Consider the following 21,474-nt stretch of genomic DNA (forward strand, 5'->3'; position numbering starts at 1 on the left):
GAAATAAGCAGAAATGCAGTTGTGACCTTAGTTTTCTTTCCTCCATCATTAGAACATTAAAACAATACCTGACTGTTAAATCGATACTTGTTAAGAGTCCCTTTGAAAAGTATAGTATTTTCATCACTTTGGGGCACACCAGATCGTCAACAAATGGTCTATTTACAAGGTTATACCATATATAAGGTACACTAAACTATAAGGCGCATAAGCAAGACATATAGTCAGAGACAAGTTTGTACGTCAGTCAGACTTTATCAACTTCACAGCAAATTTAAAGCTTGTTTGTGACACGCAAACAGTAGCTGCATTAGTCCACAATACGTGTAACTCCTAACCTTTTTAAATATGTAAGAAATAGACAGAGACCGCTAACTCCCAACTTTGTTAGTAAAATTAGTTAGTTAAATTGAAATAAATTGAAATTGTTAGTAACGTGCAAAAAAAAAAACGCAGTCCAACACTGATACATGTTAGCGCATTCATGATAACACCCAAACATGTTTGTAAATCCATATATAAAGCACTCTGGATTTTGAGCTGCACTGATGTTTTTGGAAAAAAATGACGGCTTTTAAGTACACCTTACAGTGAAGGAAATGTGGTGAAGACGTCTGCCTGATGCCATTCCTGTAAAGACAAATAGATGAGAGCGGAAGGCCTCTTGTGTTGGACAGATTTCACTGCTACAAAGAATCTTCAGACACACGAGGAGCATATTTGTATAAACCCCTTTTGTATTTGAGGCCAAACTTTATGTTTTTTACTATATTTGCATACATTTCTTTTTTGGACAGAAAAAAGTAGAAGAAAAAAGATGGTGGATTTTCTACTAAATCTTAAGGTTTATAAAAAACATTTTTTTATGTATTGCAAAAACTGACACTTTTTCAAATCTCTTGCTCTTTGGAGGCTTTATCCAGGAGTCTGTATCTTCAAAGCATGTCGCCTTGAGCCTCAAACAAATCTTTCATTAAAGCCTACAGTCTCTGTTTGTTACCTGCATCTTGTTCATTAGTTTCTGAAAACATCTGTTGACATTTAATAAGATAGCGCCCAGACAGTCGTGAAGAATTCCTTGGCGGTTTGAAGACAGATGCTTTGGTATTTCATGATCAGAGTTAAGAAATTGTGCCCCCAAAGATTTTCATCTCACGATGGTTAATATATCACCTGTACATTTACGACTTTGACCTTTAGGAGGGTCTGAGTCTTGACGACAGCATTCCTCATGCTGTCAGCTGAGCTCTTCAGCTGGAAAAAACGAGGAAAAGGGCGGGCTCGCACAAGGATGCTCACGCCGCACTATAATCTAAAGGCACATGCAGTTTTCCTCACATAACAGAACATCCTGAGTCCCAACTTTCCCAAGACCGCCCAGAGTAAATACTGGAGAGCAGTATCCATGTTCCAGAAGCCTCCGGGTTACAGGGGTCAGAAAGACGGGAAGTGGAGCAGGAAATCCACAAACAAAACAAACAATGCTGCAGGGGGAACAAGGGAACAATGGTGTCATTTTAAACCTGGACGCAAGAATTTTTCATTATTTAATAGCTGCAAACGATAATATTTGTACATAAAACGTGTCTAATGTTACCATTAAATGTGAATTATGAGATGGATTTTTCCTAAATGCAATACTGGGAGCTGAGGAGGAAGGCAGAGCTGTGCTTGTTAATGTGCTCTTCTGCTGCTGCTCTCCATTTTACAGCTTCAAGAGTGTCATACTGCGCTGCAGCATCATTACAGCCCTGCTCTTAATGATACTCATGGGGGAAAGTTGGATTCTGAGAGCTCACATTCAATGACTTTTCTCCACCAAATCAATTTGGAATGTACAAGAGATTTATTAAATGCTGCGATGGTCTTTTTTGCTGTTATCTTTTCTTTTTTTTTAACCAGTAATTATGTAATTATTAGTAATTATTCCTGGGATCAGATCCGGATTTCAGTATCGCGGCTCTGCTCCTGGAGTCGGATTCGGCGCCAGGTGCTGTTCTCCAGCCTGCAGGCTGACTCACCGGGCCTGGGAGCACATAACCTGTCTAAACACACACTTGTCAGCATTATTAACAGACGGCTGACTCAGCCGCTGCTCCCATTAGTTAGACTTCAGTTTTGTGGGGAGGAAAAAAAAGTAAAGACACTGATTAGAAGATGAGTGATGAGCCGGACACAACAGATGATCATTTGAAGCCTTAGCCTGAGCCGGATGACGGCAGGTTTCTGTGTTGTCCGGGTCTATGGCGGGGGTCAAAGAGAGGAAAGGCTGCATGTCAGATGGGGTGCAGGTGTACCTTGCGGTTCCCTTGAGTGATGCTGTCGTACGGTGGCCTTACAACACACTCTAGTCATTAATAAGGTTCAAGTACTGGCCACTTACTGACCGCCCATTAATGTGATTCATGAGTGTCAGTAGGAGGTCGACACAAACTACACTCTGATTGTCTTGTTTCTAAAGGTGGAACACTTCATTTTACTAACGATTTGATTCATGTTATAGTTTATAGTTATTGATACTATTCATAGTCGATATCGATTCATCTTCAGTAATTCAATTCAATCCGATTCTCTGACCTAAAACGGATCCAGGTCATCTTTATCCCAAACTTCAACCAGTGTGACTCAGGGAGACATTCCTGCTACTGAACAGTGACGTTTTCCAGATTCCTTGGATTGCTTGAAAAATGTGCATGAACATTTTTATTCTACGAGCTCACTGAGTGGTTTACGACCTTCATATTTGATGCGGGCCGCCCCCATTTGTCGCCTGACACCCCGTATCCACGCGTGAGGGCAGCAGGCTTAACATGGAGCCAGAGGGGATTCTAGAAGCGTTGATTTGACGTCATGAATTCTTAATGGGTGTTTTGGAGCATAAACAGTCAGCAGAAACCGATCAAATGACGGGTCATGACCCGCACTAAATGGTGCCTTCATCAGGAGAGCCAGCAGAGAGCCACACAGCTCCTAAATCATTTACGGCTCAAACCCCAAACTGTTGTGACGCGCTCCATCAATCTGTACACGAACGATAACAGCTTTGTCTTCTAAGTAATTATAAAGTTACATTTATTTAAAGAGGCAGATCTTTGCGTTGGAATGTGTTTACATGTTAAATGTATTTAATACCAGATGACTCCTGAAAGATTTTCGTTTCCAGACTGATCTAAGGTCTGTGTTTACTAATTTAATCCAGTTTTTCATCTGAGACAAATCCTGCCATCACAACAGGAGCCACGATTAGTTCTTCTTGATGTCGAGAGACATATATTGTGTGTAATATAATCTAATTTAGTTTATTAACTCTGCTGTCTGAGAGTCTTGTCATAGGGGTATAAAGAATGTCCCGCTGATGGTGTGGATAACAGCTTCTCATAGGCTGTTTTTCTGTGTTATTGGCTGTACAGTTAGTCAAAGGTTTGGCTCAGGGAATAGAACTGCAGTGGGTTTGTGTTTGTCACACATGATGTGAACATAGTTCTGCATGTCAAAAAAATGTGGTGTCAGGGGATACGGTTGCTTTTTATTCTACGTTGGCTTTTGACTGTAAGACTTTCAAAGTGAATTCTAAAATTTAAATTCTACCCTAATCTGTTTGTTTTTAATTCATAATAAAGTCCCTAGGTCCCACCTCTGAAAATGCCAAACGGTGAACAACAGTTTCTATGTTGAGGAAATCTTGTCTCAATGTAGAATGGCCGCCATCATTTTAAAGTCTTCTCTGATTTGTGAATCTAATAAGAAGATGGATGGATGGTTGAATATATTGATGTATGATCATCAGTAAATCAAGCCTAATATTATAATTTGTCCAGCTCACTGACCTGAACTAAAGTTGCTTCAAATAATTCACTGTGTAAAATAGTTTGCTGGAGAAAGTGACTTTTAAAAATGCTAAAGGTCATGTAATAAAATTATCCTGTTATTATAATTCTTCATATTATGCTCACATTTACTTGACATCAAATAAAAGCCTTTTAATCAAATCCTGATATTAACATATATAATTATGTACATATATAAATTTACATACTTATGAACACTAAAAAGCCATTAAAAATTATACTATGTAAAGATATTTTGAAGCTAGAATTACCGTAGTTTGATGGGAGCCCTTGTTACATTTTTTGTTTGGGGCCCAAGGAACTTTACCACCGTCTGTCTTGTAATAGTTTTGCGTGGAGCTAAAAATGTCTTTCCATCCATCCATCCATTCGTCATGGGGTTGCTGAAGCCAAACCAGCTATTGTTAGGTTAAGACAGGGCACATCATTAACAGGTGGCCCATCTGTTGCAGGGCGAGCTATCTGTCCATATTTCTAATGACAATGAAAGGGGAACACAAAGAAGAAAACGTATTATTGTCTTCTTTTACTTATAAAGCCATTTCTTTACTTTTTTCCATCTCTCATATCAAAACTGTCATGGCATCTAGGCAAGGCAGACTCAGGCGCTGGAACCCGGAAGGAAAACACAAGGTGAGTACGTTGGTAAGTCAAGTTTTAATGATATTCGTAGTTGCTTGAGATCTTGATGTGGCCGGAGGCTGGAGAGCAGCGGGTGAAGTTGCTGGAAGTGGCTTGAGGTAGTTATGGCTTGAGGCGAGACTTGAGGTTCTTGGTGTTCCGAGAGGTTCTGTGGCTCAGGTAATCCGGTGACTCAGGTGTCCACTCGTGGTCAGAATGTCCTGAAGGCGAGGCAATACAAAAGTTTAACGTGAACATGATCACTTGGACTAAACTAGACGAGAGACCAGGTTATGCACCGTCAGGGGCAACGAACTGGTGTTGAATGCTGGTTCTGGATCTCCTTAAGTAGGTCTGGACACAGCTGGGAATCATCAGGAGCCAAACAGAGAGGGGAGGGGGAGGAAAGCTGACAGAGGCACCATGACAAAAAAAAAACCCAAAAATGAGCAGATCGCAAAAACCAACAAATGTGGATTCCTTATTTGAATCACAAAATATAAATATAAAATACAGACAAAGTAATTTAAAATAATTTGTTCATATTTTACTTTTTTTTAATTCATTTTAATATGTTTATTGCTTTAGCTTTTCTATTTTGTGGTTGAAGATCATTCTATAACCTGAAAACATGAGTTTTCAATTGTGTTTGACGTTTTTTTCTCCCATCATTGAGATTTGTCTTTATTTTACTGTCTTTTTTTATTTTGTTTGTACATGTAAATTTGTAGAATTTTCCTCGCTTCAACTGAAGGAATTATTATTCTCGCCTAAATCCTCCTCTTGTCTTGTTTTTTGGTTGCTTTACCTGCTGCTACCTTTCTCCACTGATGGATTCATTGAAACGGGTACGCTCGATACGTGCAGCTGCCCCTCTCCGCATTCCGCAGCGGTGGGCGGGGCCTAAGCGCGCGCGGCTCCACGAGCCCCCGGAGGATAACACAGCGAGCTGGGGAGGAGAAGGAGCGCATCGCCGCCGCTGTTAGTCGGCTTCCAGCAAGTGGAAGCCGACGTGGCATCTGTTATTCCGAGGATGTCAGTGGTCACTTTTAATTCAGACCACCATCCGAGTGGAGGTCCTGCCTGAGTCCTGAGTATGTCCGGAGATGGTGTTGCCGCTCGGGTGAAAAGTTTAACCGAAGTACGGACACGGCTGCGGCGGCAGTCAGCGACTGGAAAATGGTAAATAGGCGTTTTCTGCTGTTAGCAAACATCTTTCAACTTTTTCTTTTCTTTGGCTTTGAAATTAACTCCATTCTCTGGCGTGGGGGCATTTATTTAATTGCCACGTCGATGGTTCGATCCAGTAAATGAAAAGTTTAGCTAATAATGTAAAGCGCGCGCGCGCGCGCCCCTCTTTGTTTTGGTCTTTGGTTTTTGGAATGGTCTCTCCCATTTTTCAAACGGGGGATTGTTGATGGCAGCCGCCGCGCGGCGAGTGGAGGCACGTTCCGGGGTGAGGTCAGGGACTCACGCGGGTTCCTGTCTGAGTCTGCGGTCCAACATGTTTTCTTTATGTTCTCATGACTTTATTTCATCAGGATACATCCCTGCAAACAGTTTCACCATTTTTTTTAATAAACATGATTAAATCTATTACATTTATTAGGAAAATAAAACTTAAAATGGCATTTCTGCATATTTCTTTATTCTATATATTGTGAATGATGGGCCGACGAAGAAGTGCATTTGCAAATGAGCTTATCTGTGACGTAGGAAATACACTGGGTGGTCACAAACTTCCTGCTCCACTCTGCAAAGGGAAGGGGAAAGGGGACGGGGTTGCTCTGCGCCCAACATTCCTGCCCACAATTTAGAGGCGAATTTTTAATGAACCCCTCTCCAGAAACTATTATGCTACGTTTGCATGTGACGCGCTAAAAGCACGTTCCTTGAAGTAGTGTTTAGCATGTTGCGTTCACACCGGCCTGTCGCTAACTGATACTAGCGGATGTACTGACAGTTGGAGTACAATCTCGCTCCAGGCTTTTTCTTCTCAGCTCTATTCCGATAAATGAAAAAACTTGGTGTCATAATTGCGGCGAAGGACAAACCGCAACTATTAATTTCTCCTCCATGATCAATTTTCCAACGGCTGGCATGTTCGTGCATTGAATTGGACGCTGTCCATACATCAACCTGGTTTAACTTTTCAACACGCGTTCAAGGTTTCATACGTGTTTTTTTGTATGTAGGGCCTGAAAACAGTCATAGAAACCTGTGTAGCGACCCGCGATCGAGAGAGTTCTGAATGAGGGAGACAATAGACTTCCCATTGAAAGTGGTCACATGAACGTGTGTTACGGAGGGAAGTGTGAATGACGCTTTGTGACACAATTCTCCATCGAAAACTGAGCTTAACGGGGCACACAGGCAAGCACCACGAAGCATGTTTATCCTCCCGTTCAGTTTTTAAAATGTTCTATAATCTTTGAGGGATTGTGGTCACGGAAAGATAACTGGCGGATGGGTTCAAGTTCCCATGACGCAGAGCTCCTTGTTGGAAGCCATCCAGGCTCTTTAGCGCCTTCCTCTCGCGTGTTGCTTGAATCCGACTCCTGTTATGCTCGTGTCAGTGTGTTATTCCCCTCAGAGACGGCGGGGGGGGGGGCATGATGTTCCCTGACAGAAAACCAGAATCTCATGCGACCCGGCTCGTGATTTTGTGTGCAGTGAGTTGACTGAAGCGAGGCGCTGTGCTGAGTGGGGTCCTAATGCAGACAAACTGCGGCAGCTTTTGTGCTGCTCTGTAATTTAGGATGACCGTTTTTTTTTTCCCCTTTTCCTTTCAATTTGCCTTCATTTGAATAAAATTGCTCAAACAGCCAGAGTCCTTTGAGAGATGAGAGCTGCACTTACCACACCCACGTGCACAACCGTGTGCTCGTGCACGCTCAGGAGCACGGGAAAAGCCTCAGCTGCGTTTTTTCAGGGGAGTGACATGTTCTTGTGAGCAGTTCGCTGTCTGGAGGCAGGCTATCCCGTCCTCCTCCGTTAAGCATCGCTTGACAACACTCGGGTGCTTTTGGCCGACTCGGCGTCTTCCCAGCTTTACTTTCTTAAACTGGAAACAGTTTGCTTCTGTACGATGAAACCTTGCTCAAAAGTGCCTCAGCAGAACATTGCAGGAGGCTCTGGCTTTCCTCAATAGCACACTTCAGTCAGATAAAGAAGAACCAGAGACTATTACAGCTTCACAACAGCCAACCTCACTTTTGAGGCCTCTCAAAGAATCACTTCCATCATTTTAAGTTCTACTTTCAAAGTGTTCCCAGTGGTCTTTAAAATCTCATTATGCAGTTTTTCACCAAAAACTTAGACATAGTTTCTGCAGAGCGGTAGGAGTTCAGTAGTAATTCACCTCCGAGTTGTGGGCGGGACCGGAGTAAGCCCGCCCCCTCCCTTCCCCATTGCTGAGAGAACTCGCTGTTTACATGCCCTCCTGCTATCTTATAGCCACTCCCAACCCCAATCTAACACTGCCGGTGCAACGAAATGGCGAGCAAAACCACAGCTATCCAGCCGTACAGTTGTGAGCCACATGCCAGACGAGGAAAACAAAGACGTTCATGGATCTAGTCGTGTGCAAGAGGATGTACTGTGATGGAGCAGAGCAGGGAACTTTTTTAAACGTCACAGATACGATGTTTTTGTCTGCTCCTGATTCACATCATCTCAGAAATGTACATTTATGATTCACTTATTTTCTAAATGACCACCATCATGACAAAAAACCACAAGCTCATCATGTTAAACAGAATCCATCACGGTAGGAACACGTCTTTTCTTCAGCATCCCTGATTGGTGGTCTCCTGCAGGATCCACATCCATCATGTGTTGTGACCAGTTTCTCCCACATACCGTAAATTCCGGGTTAAAGAGCGCACCCGATTACAAGCCGCACCCACTCATTTTCACGTGTTGAGCTACCTTCATACATACATAAGCCGCATCAGTGTACTAGCCGCATGTAATCAGCAATGCGGCCAGCCTGTCACAGCATGTGCAGACTCCCAGACTTAATACCGCTTTTCACCCCACTGTGGGAGGAGTCCGCCTAGCGTCAGCTCATGCATTTGAAGATACCCACATCTAACAAACAGCATGCACCTCATTCCTGTTCACAAGTTCCTCAGTTATGGTTTTTTTTGTGTGTGTGTTTATTTATTTTTTACTTATTGACAATTGAGGTATCATACATAAAATTACAAACAGTTACCATATAATCAACATTACATCCCTCAGTTATGATGAGGAAATTTACATCCGCGATTCCCCACCTTATGGGGCTTAAGGCGGGGCTATTACCCGGGTCACCACACTGTTGTCAGTGTTTATAGAATGAGCAAGGAGCAGCGGTGGTGGGAGGGGCGAACGGAAGAGCAGCTCTCTTTCCGCTTGTGTCGCGGCAGCATTATGGTACTAACAGGGCTGGTTAAAAAAACACACCAGTAAAATAAAGCAGCGGCAACTGAAAATCACGCGCCTCAGCGCGATAGGCGCGCCTCTGTGCGGCGCCCGGTCGCTGCGCGCGGCTGCTGGTGGACGTAGCGAATCGTGTCTGTGCAGAGCAATCGGACTTAATACTGTACGTTTTGTGGATGAGGGGCGAGAGAGGATGCGTTGTTACGTATGGGAGCCTTCAGACTGCCATCTGTCCCGCAGCTCTATGTGAACGAGCAGCAGGAGAACATCATCTCGTATATTACGGAGCTGCTAATAGATGGGCTAGTGTCAGTACGACTCTGAGGTAAATTCACTCCTGAGCATGCACTGTTCTATCCGTCACGCAGCTGACCGGCTTTTCCAAACCCGTTGGTGATGGTGGATTTTTTCACGCTGCTTTTAACTTACAAGCTTCATTATATTGTAGCGGCGATCACGTGCACGTTGAGTCTAATGGCACCAAAGGATTCTGGGATGCGGCTGGGCATGCGTGTTTCTTTTTGTTGAACCATGAGTGAAGTGTCTAAGACCTGAAGTGAGGTCAGTGCTGTTTGGCTGCTTAGAGGTGTGTTGAAAAACAAATGCCTTGTTACTTGGAGTTGGATAACACTTTCAACCCCAGCTCCGAGATCAAAAGTACGTTCAAGGCGGCCGTTCAAATAAATCCACAAATTAGCCGCGTCACTGAATAAGCCGCAAGGCTGTAAGCGCAGGAAAAAAGTAGCGGCTTGTAGTCCGGAAATTACGGTACTCCCCTCCACTGCTTTCCTCCAGCGAGGATCTGATATCACCAGCTTTCATTCATTTGTTCAGTTAGGTAGAGGAAGAGTTGATTTGATGAATTCTGCTATCAATACTAGTTCTTAAAGGTCGTCAGCGTGTCCATGTTTGTGTGTGCGTAAGCAGTACACGCATGCATGCATGCAGGGGTGCATAAGTCATTCATTAAGGAGCCTTCAGTCTCCTCTTCCAGTGTATTCCTGAGTGGATGGACTCCGTTTTTAGGGTCTGAGCTTTTTTTTTTTTACTTCCACTCTCATGGAGAGATGAATTTGGAAGTTACTATAAAAGCACACACCTTTACTTTATCAGATGGAGTTTGCTTTTTATGTTTGCTTAGTTTGGATTGAAAAGTGCATCACTCTCAATCTTTTGTGAGATCTCTAAGCTGCGGATTATGAAACTCCAAAGAAAAACAAACCGTTGGATCCTTTTGAGCATGTCTTCTCCACAGTTACTCATTAGGCTGTGGATTGTTACCTAAGCCTTAGTGACGTCTGCCCTTTAGGGGGGGCATAGGGTCTGTCTGTGAGGCCTAGACAAAATATCGACATCGTAGATGAGCCCGTTTGGTGAAAATGTTCCTGTACATTTTTTACTAGGGTCATGCTGCGGGCGGTAGGTCGTAGAGAACACCTAAACAGGTCAATCCCTGCACGTGACTAAGGCTTACATCTAAACCGACAACTGTGTTTTCAACTTACATATTTTATAAACGGACTTTTTTAACGTTTAGTGGAAATACCAACAAACTCTGACACTTTAAATGAACATCTTACAGACGCCGTGCTAGCAAACATTCATACGACATGACATAATCGATCGCAATATGTTTGGAATATTCTTCTTTTTTATTTTTTGAATTCAAACTGTAGACTTTATTTAAAACAAATTAGTGTTTTCATATCTTATTTCAGTAAACTGAAGTTCAGTCTGATTTTATTCATCTGAGAAAAATACTTGATAGTTTTCTTTGAAAATGAGAATCTTCACCAAAACTTTGTTTAAAGACTAGAGCGTCAGATAGACTTAAAACTCAAAATTATTCTGCTATTTTAGAGTGATAATTACATTGCCTGTGGTTATACTTAACAATATTTTTACAGTTCACAAATTGGCAATATTGGCTGTGGATTTTTTGGAAACAGATTGTAATTCTGGGTATTTGGAAACTCACTACAGCCCTACTTATTACAACTAATTGGATTTAAATTTCAGCTTTTTCTTACAGTTTTAGATAATAATAAGTAAAAAACAGTGTGCGTTTTTTTTTTACAAACACGTCTTTATTTACAATCTTTCTAAAAATCGCTGTTAGGACTTTTAATATAAAGCCGCGGGTTTGATTTCCTCACAGCGGGCCTGTTTTGCAGCAGGGTTGGTTTCATGGTGGAAACGCTCACACAGACACTCTCCGTCCTCACGCCGCCGCCACCGCCGCCGCGATGAGCTGAACTCCGACCATTGTTTGGTCATTCACACAGAAGAATGTGGGAGGAGAGACGAATGCTGAATGGAAGCTGACGGATGCTTTTCGCCTTCAACTCGCTTCACTGGTGATTACAGCCGGGCCGGCTCTACTCAATCGCGTCTGTCGTCACGGCAACCAGTGGAATCGGCCTCTCTGGATCTGCCGTAGCCCCGGAGTAAATGATGCCCAAACCTATTAGATGAATGTGATCTGTAGTGGGTCTGTCAGTTTATGTAGGCAGTTCACATGTAGGCACACAGATGTAGACCTCCACCTTCCTTCGCTCAGCTCATCTTTTTTTTTATTTTATTTTTCTGGATTACAGATTGAGTGGACTAAGCTGACAGTGAATAGACGCACACCAGCAGCGATGCCATGTGTTTGAGTAACATAGTGGGGATTAACAAACACACAAACGCTGCACCAACCGAAGAAATCCAGTGTCGGGTTAACACACACACACACAACACACAAGGCCTTAGTCATATGGTATAAAGCTGATTCACCGCCTGCTTTTGCTCTCTGTGAGGACATTTATAGATCTCGCTGTCTGAATCTGATTCAACCTTTTTATTATTTTATGTTCCAATTGCCAAAGCGGCACGTCTCCTGTTTAATCATTACCTCTGGCATATTTTGGGCTCTGTGAAAAATGTGCAGATTAATTCACACGTTTCTGTTCGCGTTGACTTTTATGACCAGCACTGATCCCATTTTTTTTTTTTTTTTGGTTTAAACTATAACTATTCTTGCTTACAAGTTAAATATGTTAATTTTTGTTCAAAGTGATGGAGTTTTGTTTGTACATCATCTTTGTACACAGATGCAATGAAAAAAAAAACAGCTCAGAGGCCCTCAGATGGAGAAGATGATGGTTCCTTCAGGGTTTGAAAAAGTCTTTAACACGGGTTACATTCAAAGGAAGGGAGTTAAATCTGTTTGTATTTAACTTGTTTGTTGTTTTCTTTAACTGCTGATGGAATATCCAAGCTGAAAGACCGGCGACGCCAGTTTACTCAGTTTGACTTAACCCAACGTCACAATCTATGTTCAACTCTGTTGTGACTTTAGAATTTATTGTGGAGGCCTCCAGCAAAAACTAATAAGAGAAAACTTTTAAGACGGCTCTTGAGCAGAACAAGAAGGGACAATTTTAAATGACCCGTCTGTGTTTTTTTATGCATATTTACCGTAAGAACAGAATAAAAGTAAAAGTTCAGTTTACAAAGAATGACGTCTTTTTGTCACGTAGATTTTCCACATTTTTACTGTGGTATTTAGATGGGTTTGATTTCTCTGAATTTACAGTCACAGCTGTTTGCCACAGTAAAGATTGTATCTTAGTACAGATGCTCCACTCGCTCCTAAATCCTAGCGTCACGGCTGTATGTTTTTGATTTTTACTAAATATAATATAATATTTATTTTTTAAAGTCAGTCAATGAAAAAGCTCTGAGATTTTTATTTCTATATACAATTTAAAAGATTTGTTAGTTTCTTTTTCATGTTCACTTTGCTGAATGCTTTTAAGAAAAATCCTATTTATTCAATCTAAAAAAAGAGACACGCTGTCAGGTGGCGCATTTAGAGGGATTTAAAAGGAATATTTTAGTATCTGTAGTTGTAACAGTTAGTCTAGAATGGACCTTAAAAGCGGATAATTTTTTGTCTGAATTTTCTTGATTCTTTTGTGTTTTTCATCATTTTTATTTTTTTCCTGTTTCTTTTGCTGTAGGTGGAATTTTTTTGGGGAGTCAGGCCTGTTAATCCTGATACTAATAGAAAAAATAAATCAGGAAGGATGAGGAAATGTGAAACGAGTCCTAAAACTATCTTCCTGTCGCTTCTTTTATTAAACGGTCGACTGGATTGAATGTTTCTTTGTAGTGAGACTGAAAGGTGGTTTGATAACAGTGGTGACCTCACATGTGAAAGACAGAGCTAGAAGAACGTACTTGAAGTTGGCTCTGCTTCTCCTGGATATAAAAAAGGTATTTATGGTGCTTCATTTGTCCCACACACCTGCTAGTGAGTTACACAACGCTTTTGGGGGTCGTGGGGGGGTTGAGATGCATCCACGCAGTCTGAGTGAGGCTTCATGGTATGAATGGTTGTTCAGATCATTGTAATTTTAGCTTTGAATTCACTGGTGTGTTTGTTGTGTAAACTTTAAATGTGTGTTCAGCTGTGAGTCGTCCATCTGTAGTCTGCCTTAGTAGACGTAAAGTTCTTCTCAGTAAGCCGTAGTCCCAACCGCCCTTATGGGTGGAAACGGGCTGTCTGCAGGCAAAAAATCAGCAAACTTGAACGTGGCACGCACAAATATCAAGTTAGTGAGCCCAAAGAGTCACTACGTACCTACGAAGGAGTGTGGCGTAGGGGTACCTTAAGACAGCGTCACTCATTCATTAGACGCTCATTCAGCTTTCATTATCCTTACATATACTTCATTGGTACACTTACCGCACGCACTTCATTATGTCCCTTAAGGTGGTCGTACAAGCTTCAAGGGGACAGCAAAAGACACACCTGCTCCTCCCTTAAGAGGCGGCCACTCTTCTCTATGACCCTCCTTGAAACCCAGACAACCCGAAAGCCTGCAGCCGTACAGGTGTCTGTGACCAAAGCTTTGGTTTTTTCTTAAATACAAACTGGACTGTGTAGTGTGTCCCCTAGTATTAAGGGCCGTACATACCGGGACGAAAATCGGCGCACGTTATTTGCCAGCGTTTTTCGCCGCGTTTTTTGTGTTCACACCCATTCGATTTTCGCTGACGATGAGCCGAGCGAACATGTAATTTAATTCCTTGACATTAGATGGCGCTTAATGTAGAACAGAAATACCCCTGTACACAAGGTGGCGCTGCGCAACTTCACGCTTCTTAAAGTCGCTTTTCACTCAGAAGAAGAGAGCAAGTATTTACGCGATTGTCAGAATCAAACAAAGAAAACATGAATATTTCCAGCACCAGTAGCTCCAGTTCCAGCGATGAAGAAATTATTGTTCTGTAGAATGATGAAAGACGCCGGAAAAGACGCCGATTTTGGGTACATCCCATAGTTACGAGAAGAGAAGAACATGGGGAGTTTTATCGACTGGTACAAGAGCTGAAAATGTATCGTTAGCGTTTTCGGGGATATTTTAGAATGTCCGTCATTATTTCTTCGCGGCAGTGTAGACGCTACATGGCGTCTATCTTCTTCGCTGGTATGTGTGCTCAGAAAGGCAGTTTTGTGTTTGAGCGCCCCCAAGTTGTGTTTTACTGTAACTTCAGAAGCTCCAGACACGTGAGCAAAAGCGCCATTCTCATTGGTCGTATAGTTTTTGACGCGGCGCGTCAAACCAAAAAAAACGAACCCGAGGCGTTTTTTAAAAAGTGACGCTTTGACGCGTGGCGTTTTTCGCGTCGGTGTGCACACTCACATTGGTGCCCTTTGTTTAGTCACGAGGCGTTAAACGTCGGCGAATATCGCGCGAAATTCGTCCCGGTGTGAACAGGCCTTTAGTTTTCAAAACGACGACTAACCTTTGTAGTAAAATGTTCTCCTGAACACATAAAGTTCTGCTCTTCTGCTCCCCTTTTTTCTGGATTCAGTGCGACCATGTTCTGCTCTCATTTTCTCCCTTTTGTGTTTTTTTTTTTTTATTTCTTTATGAGAATCTAATTTTTAATTTGATCTTTTGTTGACAGACCATGAGAAATGTTTATGCTCTAAGATTAAGTCACGTTATGTCAGGAGAGTTGAGTCCTAAAATAGTCAAATTGTCGTTCAATGACATATTTTAATGCCAAAACGGTAACTGATAAGCTCAGTTAGTTGGCTTGTTTTGATTTGCTTTGGTGACAAGTTACACTTTTGATATTTTTTCAAACTCCCCAAGACAAAAAACAGTGTTTGATGTTGACTGAAAAACTAAAGCTGTGATGATGTAGCTATTATTTTTACTTCTCAGAAGTCCAGAGATATTACAGAAGAAAAACAGATTCATCTTTATGAAAGATCACCTGCTGATTGGGTTTAACCGCAGATCTCTGGTTCAAAACTTTGTGACCGATTTGTAATTAAACTCCCAACAAATCCTATAAAAGGGTTTTTTTTAACATAAGTTGCATTAGAAGCTTCATCATGGGAATCCGTGTTGAGACAGTTGTTCTTCCGCCCCCTTCTGAATCGGTCTGGAAGCTTCTCTCATCCTGAGTGTTTGGTCTGAACGGAGACACAGCGTGAAACATTCATTAGTGAGCCGACAGACTGTGATCGGCTGAAATGAAAATGCTGCCTCACCGCTCTAATGTTAGATGCTCCAGTTAAAACGGTCAGAATTATCATTTGGGTCACGTTGGAGGCTGATTTAGACTGAACCGATCCAGTTCTGTTCATGTTCAGGATAGCTTTATATTGTAAATCATGTTGCTCGTACTTAAAACTATCAGACATTTTTATAATCTGATTCCAGATTATTGATTTTAGGAAATATGTGGGTTTTATTTTTTTTACATTTACTCTGTAATTTCATAGTATTTTGAGGTAGCACCTTTTTAAAATGACCCTGAAAAAATGACTTCAGAGAAGATGGTGCCTGACTTCAACTTTACCCAAACCCCAAACCTAAAAGTGTTAAGAATTGTAAAAAAAAAAAAAAACTTTTATTAAAGCTTAAGCTTAAACGGGAAAAACTGTAACTGTTAGGGTCGTCAGTTGAGAAAACGTTTATTTTGAGCGAGATGGAGGAACATGTCTCCAGAAAAAAAGATGTGGAAAAGATTCCTTCATTTTACCCAAAAACTGATTTCTCTCACATGATCATTCTGATCTCAACAAGTTAGAAATACTGCAAATTCTGTCATATTTTTAAATATAATTTTTTACCACAGAGCTTCAATTTGTGTCCTTTTTTCGTCTGTTCAGAGCTTTAGCTTTTAGTCATCATAACTCTTCAACTGTTCATGCGATCAACGTAAAGCCGCTGATTCTGACATGAACCCATAGGCAACTCTTCACATTGGGCGAAAAGCTGCTTTTTCTCCGTTACAGAATCAGTTGATTTCATACGGATCACTTAAACAGTCAAAGAGCCACCGGCGACAGCTCTGGCGTCAAAGGGTTAAACAACTCAAATCAACTTTATACCAGTTTAACCTTCTGTACTAATGATATTCATAATTCCTTTTATTCAATCTTAAAGCTCTGTCTACATATTGCTTTTTGAAAACCAAAAAGTATCTTAGCGTGACCTTTTGATAGGTTGGCGTCAGCTGCTTCTTGCCTGCAGGGTGATTTAAGGACTCAAAGGTCAAGGTTTCTAATTGGTTTCAGACATGAGATTGGTTCTGTAGACAGAGACAAACATTTGCTAGACAACCAGTTGTAGATTTTTTTTTTCTCAGCATCTTCGATCTCCAGATTTAAAATGTATGATTTGTTTCAGTTCCACTTGAGGGTTTAAAATAAACACAGTTTCTTCCATTTTGCATTATTTATTTCCCAGCATAAAATCCATAGAGCTATGAAAAAATGATGAATGCCCCAAATCTGAGTAATGCGAGGAATTCACTGTTGGTTTTCAACCTGAATCTTAAAAATTCCAGTTTGCCTTTTGGCTTTGTTGTAAGTACAAAGTGCTGTTTGTTTTGTTGAGTAAATCTGGGTTTTCCCTCATGGATTCGGTCACCGCTGTGTAACCGAATCCTGCAGGACAAGCGATCATTTAAAGGCCACAACATCAACTCTGACCTCAGCTCAGTTTAAAGCTCTAATCCTGTCCTGTTGCTCCGGCCGTGGAGTCCAAACACCGATCCTCAATTGTCCCAGTTGGTTGGGTCTTCTCTCTTCCTCCCTGCTACTCCAGGTCGTCATCACTTCCTCTTTCATGACCTTTAAATTTCCTTTTTCTGAGGTTTTACAGCCTCTCACATCTGCCTGAACAGAAACAAAAGATGGTGGATAATCTTTCCTCCCAGAAGTAGAGATTAAAATCTGAGATTAGGATCACAATTTTTATTTTTAAATCTAAATAAAGTCCCGTGAAAGCAGGTCATATAGAGAGTTGGTGGCATGTTCAGATTGGGTTTTGCTCCGAATGTTTTGCTGTTCGGTTCCAAAGCCATCAGTTCATGCAGAGGTCCAGTGGTAGTAAATGGTGTGCCAACAGTCATTGATTTGTAACTCCCTATCTGTCCGCAGACCCGTTTCTCTGTGGCTGTGTGATCCATCGATCCTCTGGTTTTCCTCCTGACAGGCCATTATGATTAAACACTTCATAAAACACGCGATCTCTGACTGCTGCTGTTTTCAGCCTCGCAAGGGGTAAAAACACACTTTAAAGGGTTTTTAATTGTTTGTCTAAAACATTCAGGGCTCAAAACCACCTTCTGAAGAGTGAAGCGTAATGTTCATTAAGGGTTTACAGCGGCCCCTCGTGTATCAGGGGAGTTAGGTTGTAAAAACCAGAAGTTGTCGTCCTTTAAATTGAACAATTCTAGATGTTTTAAGGCTAATAACTCCTCACTACACAGTTTATCCACTTTTCTCAGACTGACATGAACCTTTTTAACATTTTTCTATCTTGTTGAAGCCATCAAAGTTCGAGCCTTCCTATAGAATGAAAAGATCTGCTCACAATTGAAAATGTAAGCAAATGTGGTAAACTGATTGCAGAAGACACGGCACGGGGGAGATACGGCCAATCAGGACGCAGAACCCAATGCGTTGCAAAAAAGACAAAACATAAAAGCAAAATTTTGCACAAAAAATCCTCAAGACCACGTTAGAGATCAAGAGGTAGAGCGGTTGACCTCTGACCCGAGGTCTGTTATCCTACACACCCATGTGTCAAAGTGTCCTTAGGCAAGACACTGAAACCCCCCCCCCAGTGTTGGTTAGAGGTTGGTGCCAGTGTTTGGCAGTGGAGCAGCCATCAGCGTTTGAATGCATGAATGGACTGACAGTAAAGTATACGTCATTTACCCTCCAGACGTTTGTGCAAAATGTGATCCGAACGGTGACATTTTCATAAAATGCACATTTTTATGCGTAATTAATTTATTTCTTAAATCGTAGATACACCTGCCAAACTTATTAGACATTTACCTTTCCTTATACTTGTAAAATAAATAAAAATATTTTTCCCCCCCGCAATGTTTCTTCTTTGCAGTAATTAGACGATCTCCGCTGTGTAAAAAGAACAGTCAAAAGGCACTCTGAGGAGTTCCAGTCCTCTCTGAATAATACGTGCATGTCATAGAATTCCTTTGCTGCTCAGATTTAAGTTGTTTGCTTTTGAACTTTTCATGTTTTACATCATTAAATTCATAATCCCGTTTGGAGAAACACCCATGCTGGTCTGATAAAGGCCAGAGTGAGCTTTCTTCTGTTTACCCTTTCAGAGAATGCATATTTATTAGGTCTGATCATCACACAAACAACTGTCTTTTCCTCCCCAGAATACAAAACAGTCATCTTTCCCCTGAGAAGATTTGAAGTAATGGCAGCTTAAATTTGCTGTGAGTGTTAAGGGAGAAGAGTGAGGAGAGCAGGATGTCTCAGTCAGCCTCTGACCCCCCCCCATCTCCATCTGTGGTTTGTTAATCAGGCTCAGGGGGCTTTTTCAGGACGATGACACTGCGGCACTGACGCCGTTTAATGCACAGCAGGAATGAAACCCACCCAGCATGTTAGCTGACTTTATCGATCGCAGCAGCGCCGCTGTTTGGATCAGCTGTGGGCTGGAGGTGGGTGTGGAACAGAAGCCGTTATGGAAACACAGTTAAACTCCAGGTTTATTCTCTGAAATGCTGCAAATTCTTCTTGATTATTTACACTTTTCATAAAAAGTTATTTTTATAGAAGAGAAACCAACCTGCTGCCTGTATTAGTGCCTGTTACGTAGTGATGTGACGCTCCATATTGAGGCTTCAATGCTGAGTAGCAGAGGAGGAGTTTTGAGGCTTGCTCAGTGGCCTTGTGGTAGAGTGTCCGCTCCGAGACTGGAAGGTCGTGAGCTCAAATACAGGCCAAGTCATGGCCAAAGACCTAAAAACGGGACCTAAAGCCTCCCTGTTAGACACTCAGCATATAGGGGTTGGGTTGGCGGGTTAAATCACCAAATGGTTCCTGAGCGCGGCTATGTCTGCAGCTCCCCGCTCCCCCAGGGGGAAGGCTCAAATGCAGAGAACAAGTGTCATAAACCTAGGTGTGTGACATGTAGGGGTTAAACTTCATTTTGAGAAAGAGTTGAAAGTGAGGACGTCTGAAGCTTCACTGCCCGGCTGTACCACGTAACTGATTCAGGAAGTGGTTCCGATTTTGTCTTAAATTTTGTCAACGATATGAGCCCCTCAGGCTACATTTATTGGAGGGTTACGTTCATCATACGTGTGCAAAACTTTATCAAAAATCTAGAAATAAAAAAAAACAACTACAATTTTACAATTGCACTGTTTCATTCAAACAGAATAATGTGAATAAACACAAACCACCTCATGCAATGTGGCATAGCAGATATATTTACATTTCTGCCACGGCTCTAGCGCTCATCATCATCTATCAAAGGCCACAGTGGTTAAAAAAAACACAGGGAAAGCTTAAAAAACACGTCAACAGATAATCAGAGTGGGACTTGACAGCTACATTGAAACCCTCTGGTGTTTTTGAAAGCGCGTTAATGAATCCCTACCAGGCTCTGTCAGGCAGGCGACAAAAATGAGTGAAGGAAAAAAAGCTAATGAACAGAAGATAAATGATATTGTAAATTTATTGTACAACAGAAAATAAGCAAAGCCAGGAAAGCCATAAGAGCACCGTAACACCAAAGAGAGACAATGCCAACACAACAAATTAAATAAAAAGAAAAAAAATCACTCAGAACCTGCAAAATAAAAGTCCCTAACTTATCGGTACATACTTACTGCCTGGAGCATGAACTGGAATAGGTTCAATTTGAAATGAAAGGGAATCAAACCTCTTTACCTGTTCTAACATGAATGACCTTTTTCTGTTCTGACTTTTAACACTTGCATGCCATAAAAATGCTCATTATACTTGTAAAGCTATTTTAAGCAGTTAGAAAAAAGCGCACACATACAGAGGAAGGATTGAGATTTTTTTTTTTTTAAAGAAATGAAAATGTGTTTTTTTTTCCACACCAATCTGTAGCGTTTGGATGTTTGAAGTGACATTTCAGTGTGTTTGTGTAAAGTTAATAAAACCCTATTTACTTAGTCTGAACCCCACCCTAAGCCTGGCCTCATTACAAGTGTGGGCGTGCGTCTGTGTGGATTCAGTGTCTGAACGATAAAGCAAAGGTGAAGGTTTGACTCAAAGCAAGATCATCTGGAGCTCTTTGGTGCTGCTGAGGTCCACCAACGGCTCTTTTACATGGACTTTCACAAAATATTCCCTTAGAGTTATTGTAATGAAAGTGGTAAATTAGTATTAATGACCTAGGTAAAAATCTTTGCTCTTTCTGATAAATGAATAAAAATGTAGTCACACTATATTTTGGTTCACCTTTCGCAGTCTTGCTTCTTGTTTCACATATTATTTTTAGTGCAATTTTGCAGTGTATTGTGTTCTGCATCCTGATTAGCTAAAGACCAATGTCAATCAATCTCCTCCTTTCCAGTACAGAATACATTCAGGTTTCCAAATTTACATCAATCTTTTATCGCTATCAGATCTTTGTCGATTCTATAAAACTGGACTTATTTCTCCATGAAGGTTTAAACAAGAGGGAAAAGTGTGAAAATATTCATGTCTGTCTGAGAAAAGTGGACAACGTGGAAAGTCAGGAGTTTTTTCTAGAATCTTACTTTGCGGATTTCACCTATTGCAAGTTATTTATAGAACTTCACCCCAGCGATAAGTGAGGAACCTCTGTGATTGTGCCTCACAGTTGGAGTTTGTTTTCTCACTTTTGCCTCTTTCTCTGGGAGCTTCTTGGTGAACCTCTGGAGCCTCGTGGGATTCATGGCTGTTTGTCAGCTCTTCCCCGCAGGAGACGTCTCTCTCAGACTACAGAGTCACCGTCTGTCCCTCTAGAGAGGATGCTCTGCCTTCTAACTCATCTTTCCACCTTAAACACCCACTCCAATGAAAATTGGGTCTTTTGGTGTTTTTTTACACGGTTTTTGGCATTTTTCTCTTGATGAAGAACATATATAAAGAAAATGAAGTTTAAAAATTGGCTTTTGGAGTATTTTTTTATTCAAATCAATAGGAATCAAGAGCAGACAAAAAAATCCTGTTTGAAAAAGCTTGTTTTTTGGGAAAATCAACTATCAGCGGCCTACAAGCTTCTTGCTACAC

General features: G+C 41.4%; 1 protein-coding gene across 2 annotated transcripts in view; it reads left to right on the forward strand.

The window, feature by feature from the left end:
* The window catches only part of LOC101171048 (transmembrane and coiled-coil domain protein 3), a 54,071-nt gene that overhangs the window by 16,651 nt on the left and 15,946 nt on the right, over positions 1 to 21,474 (forward strand). Inside the window, exon 1 of one of the 2 annotated variants that reach the window (XM_023952239.2) lies at positions 5,381 to 5,651. The exons of the other annotated variant lie outside the window; for it this stretch is intronic. Within the exon in view, the coding sequence (XP_023808007.1) occupies positions 5,649 to 5,651 (3 nt within the window). The 5' untranslated portion in view covers positions 5,381 to 5,648. Of the gene's footprint in view, positions 1 to 5,380; positions 5,652 to 21,474 lie in introns of those variants that run through there. 2 annotated transcript variants of the gene reach the window in all.

The sequence above is a fragment of the Oryzias latipes genome, chromosome 23 (genome assembly GCF_053564925.1).
Source record: "Oryzias latipes strain Hd-rR chromosome 23, Olatipes_Hd-rR_3.1".
NCBI classification, from domain to species: Eukaryota; Metazoa; Chordata; class Actinopteri; order Beloniformes; family Adrianichthyidae; genus Oryzias; species Oryzias latipes.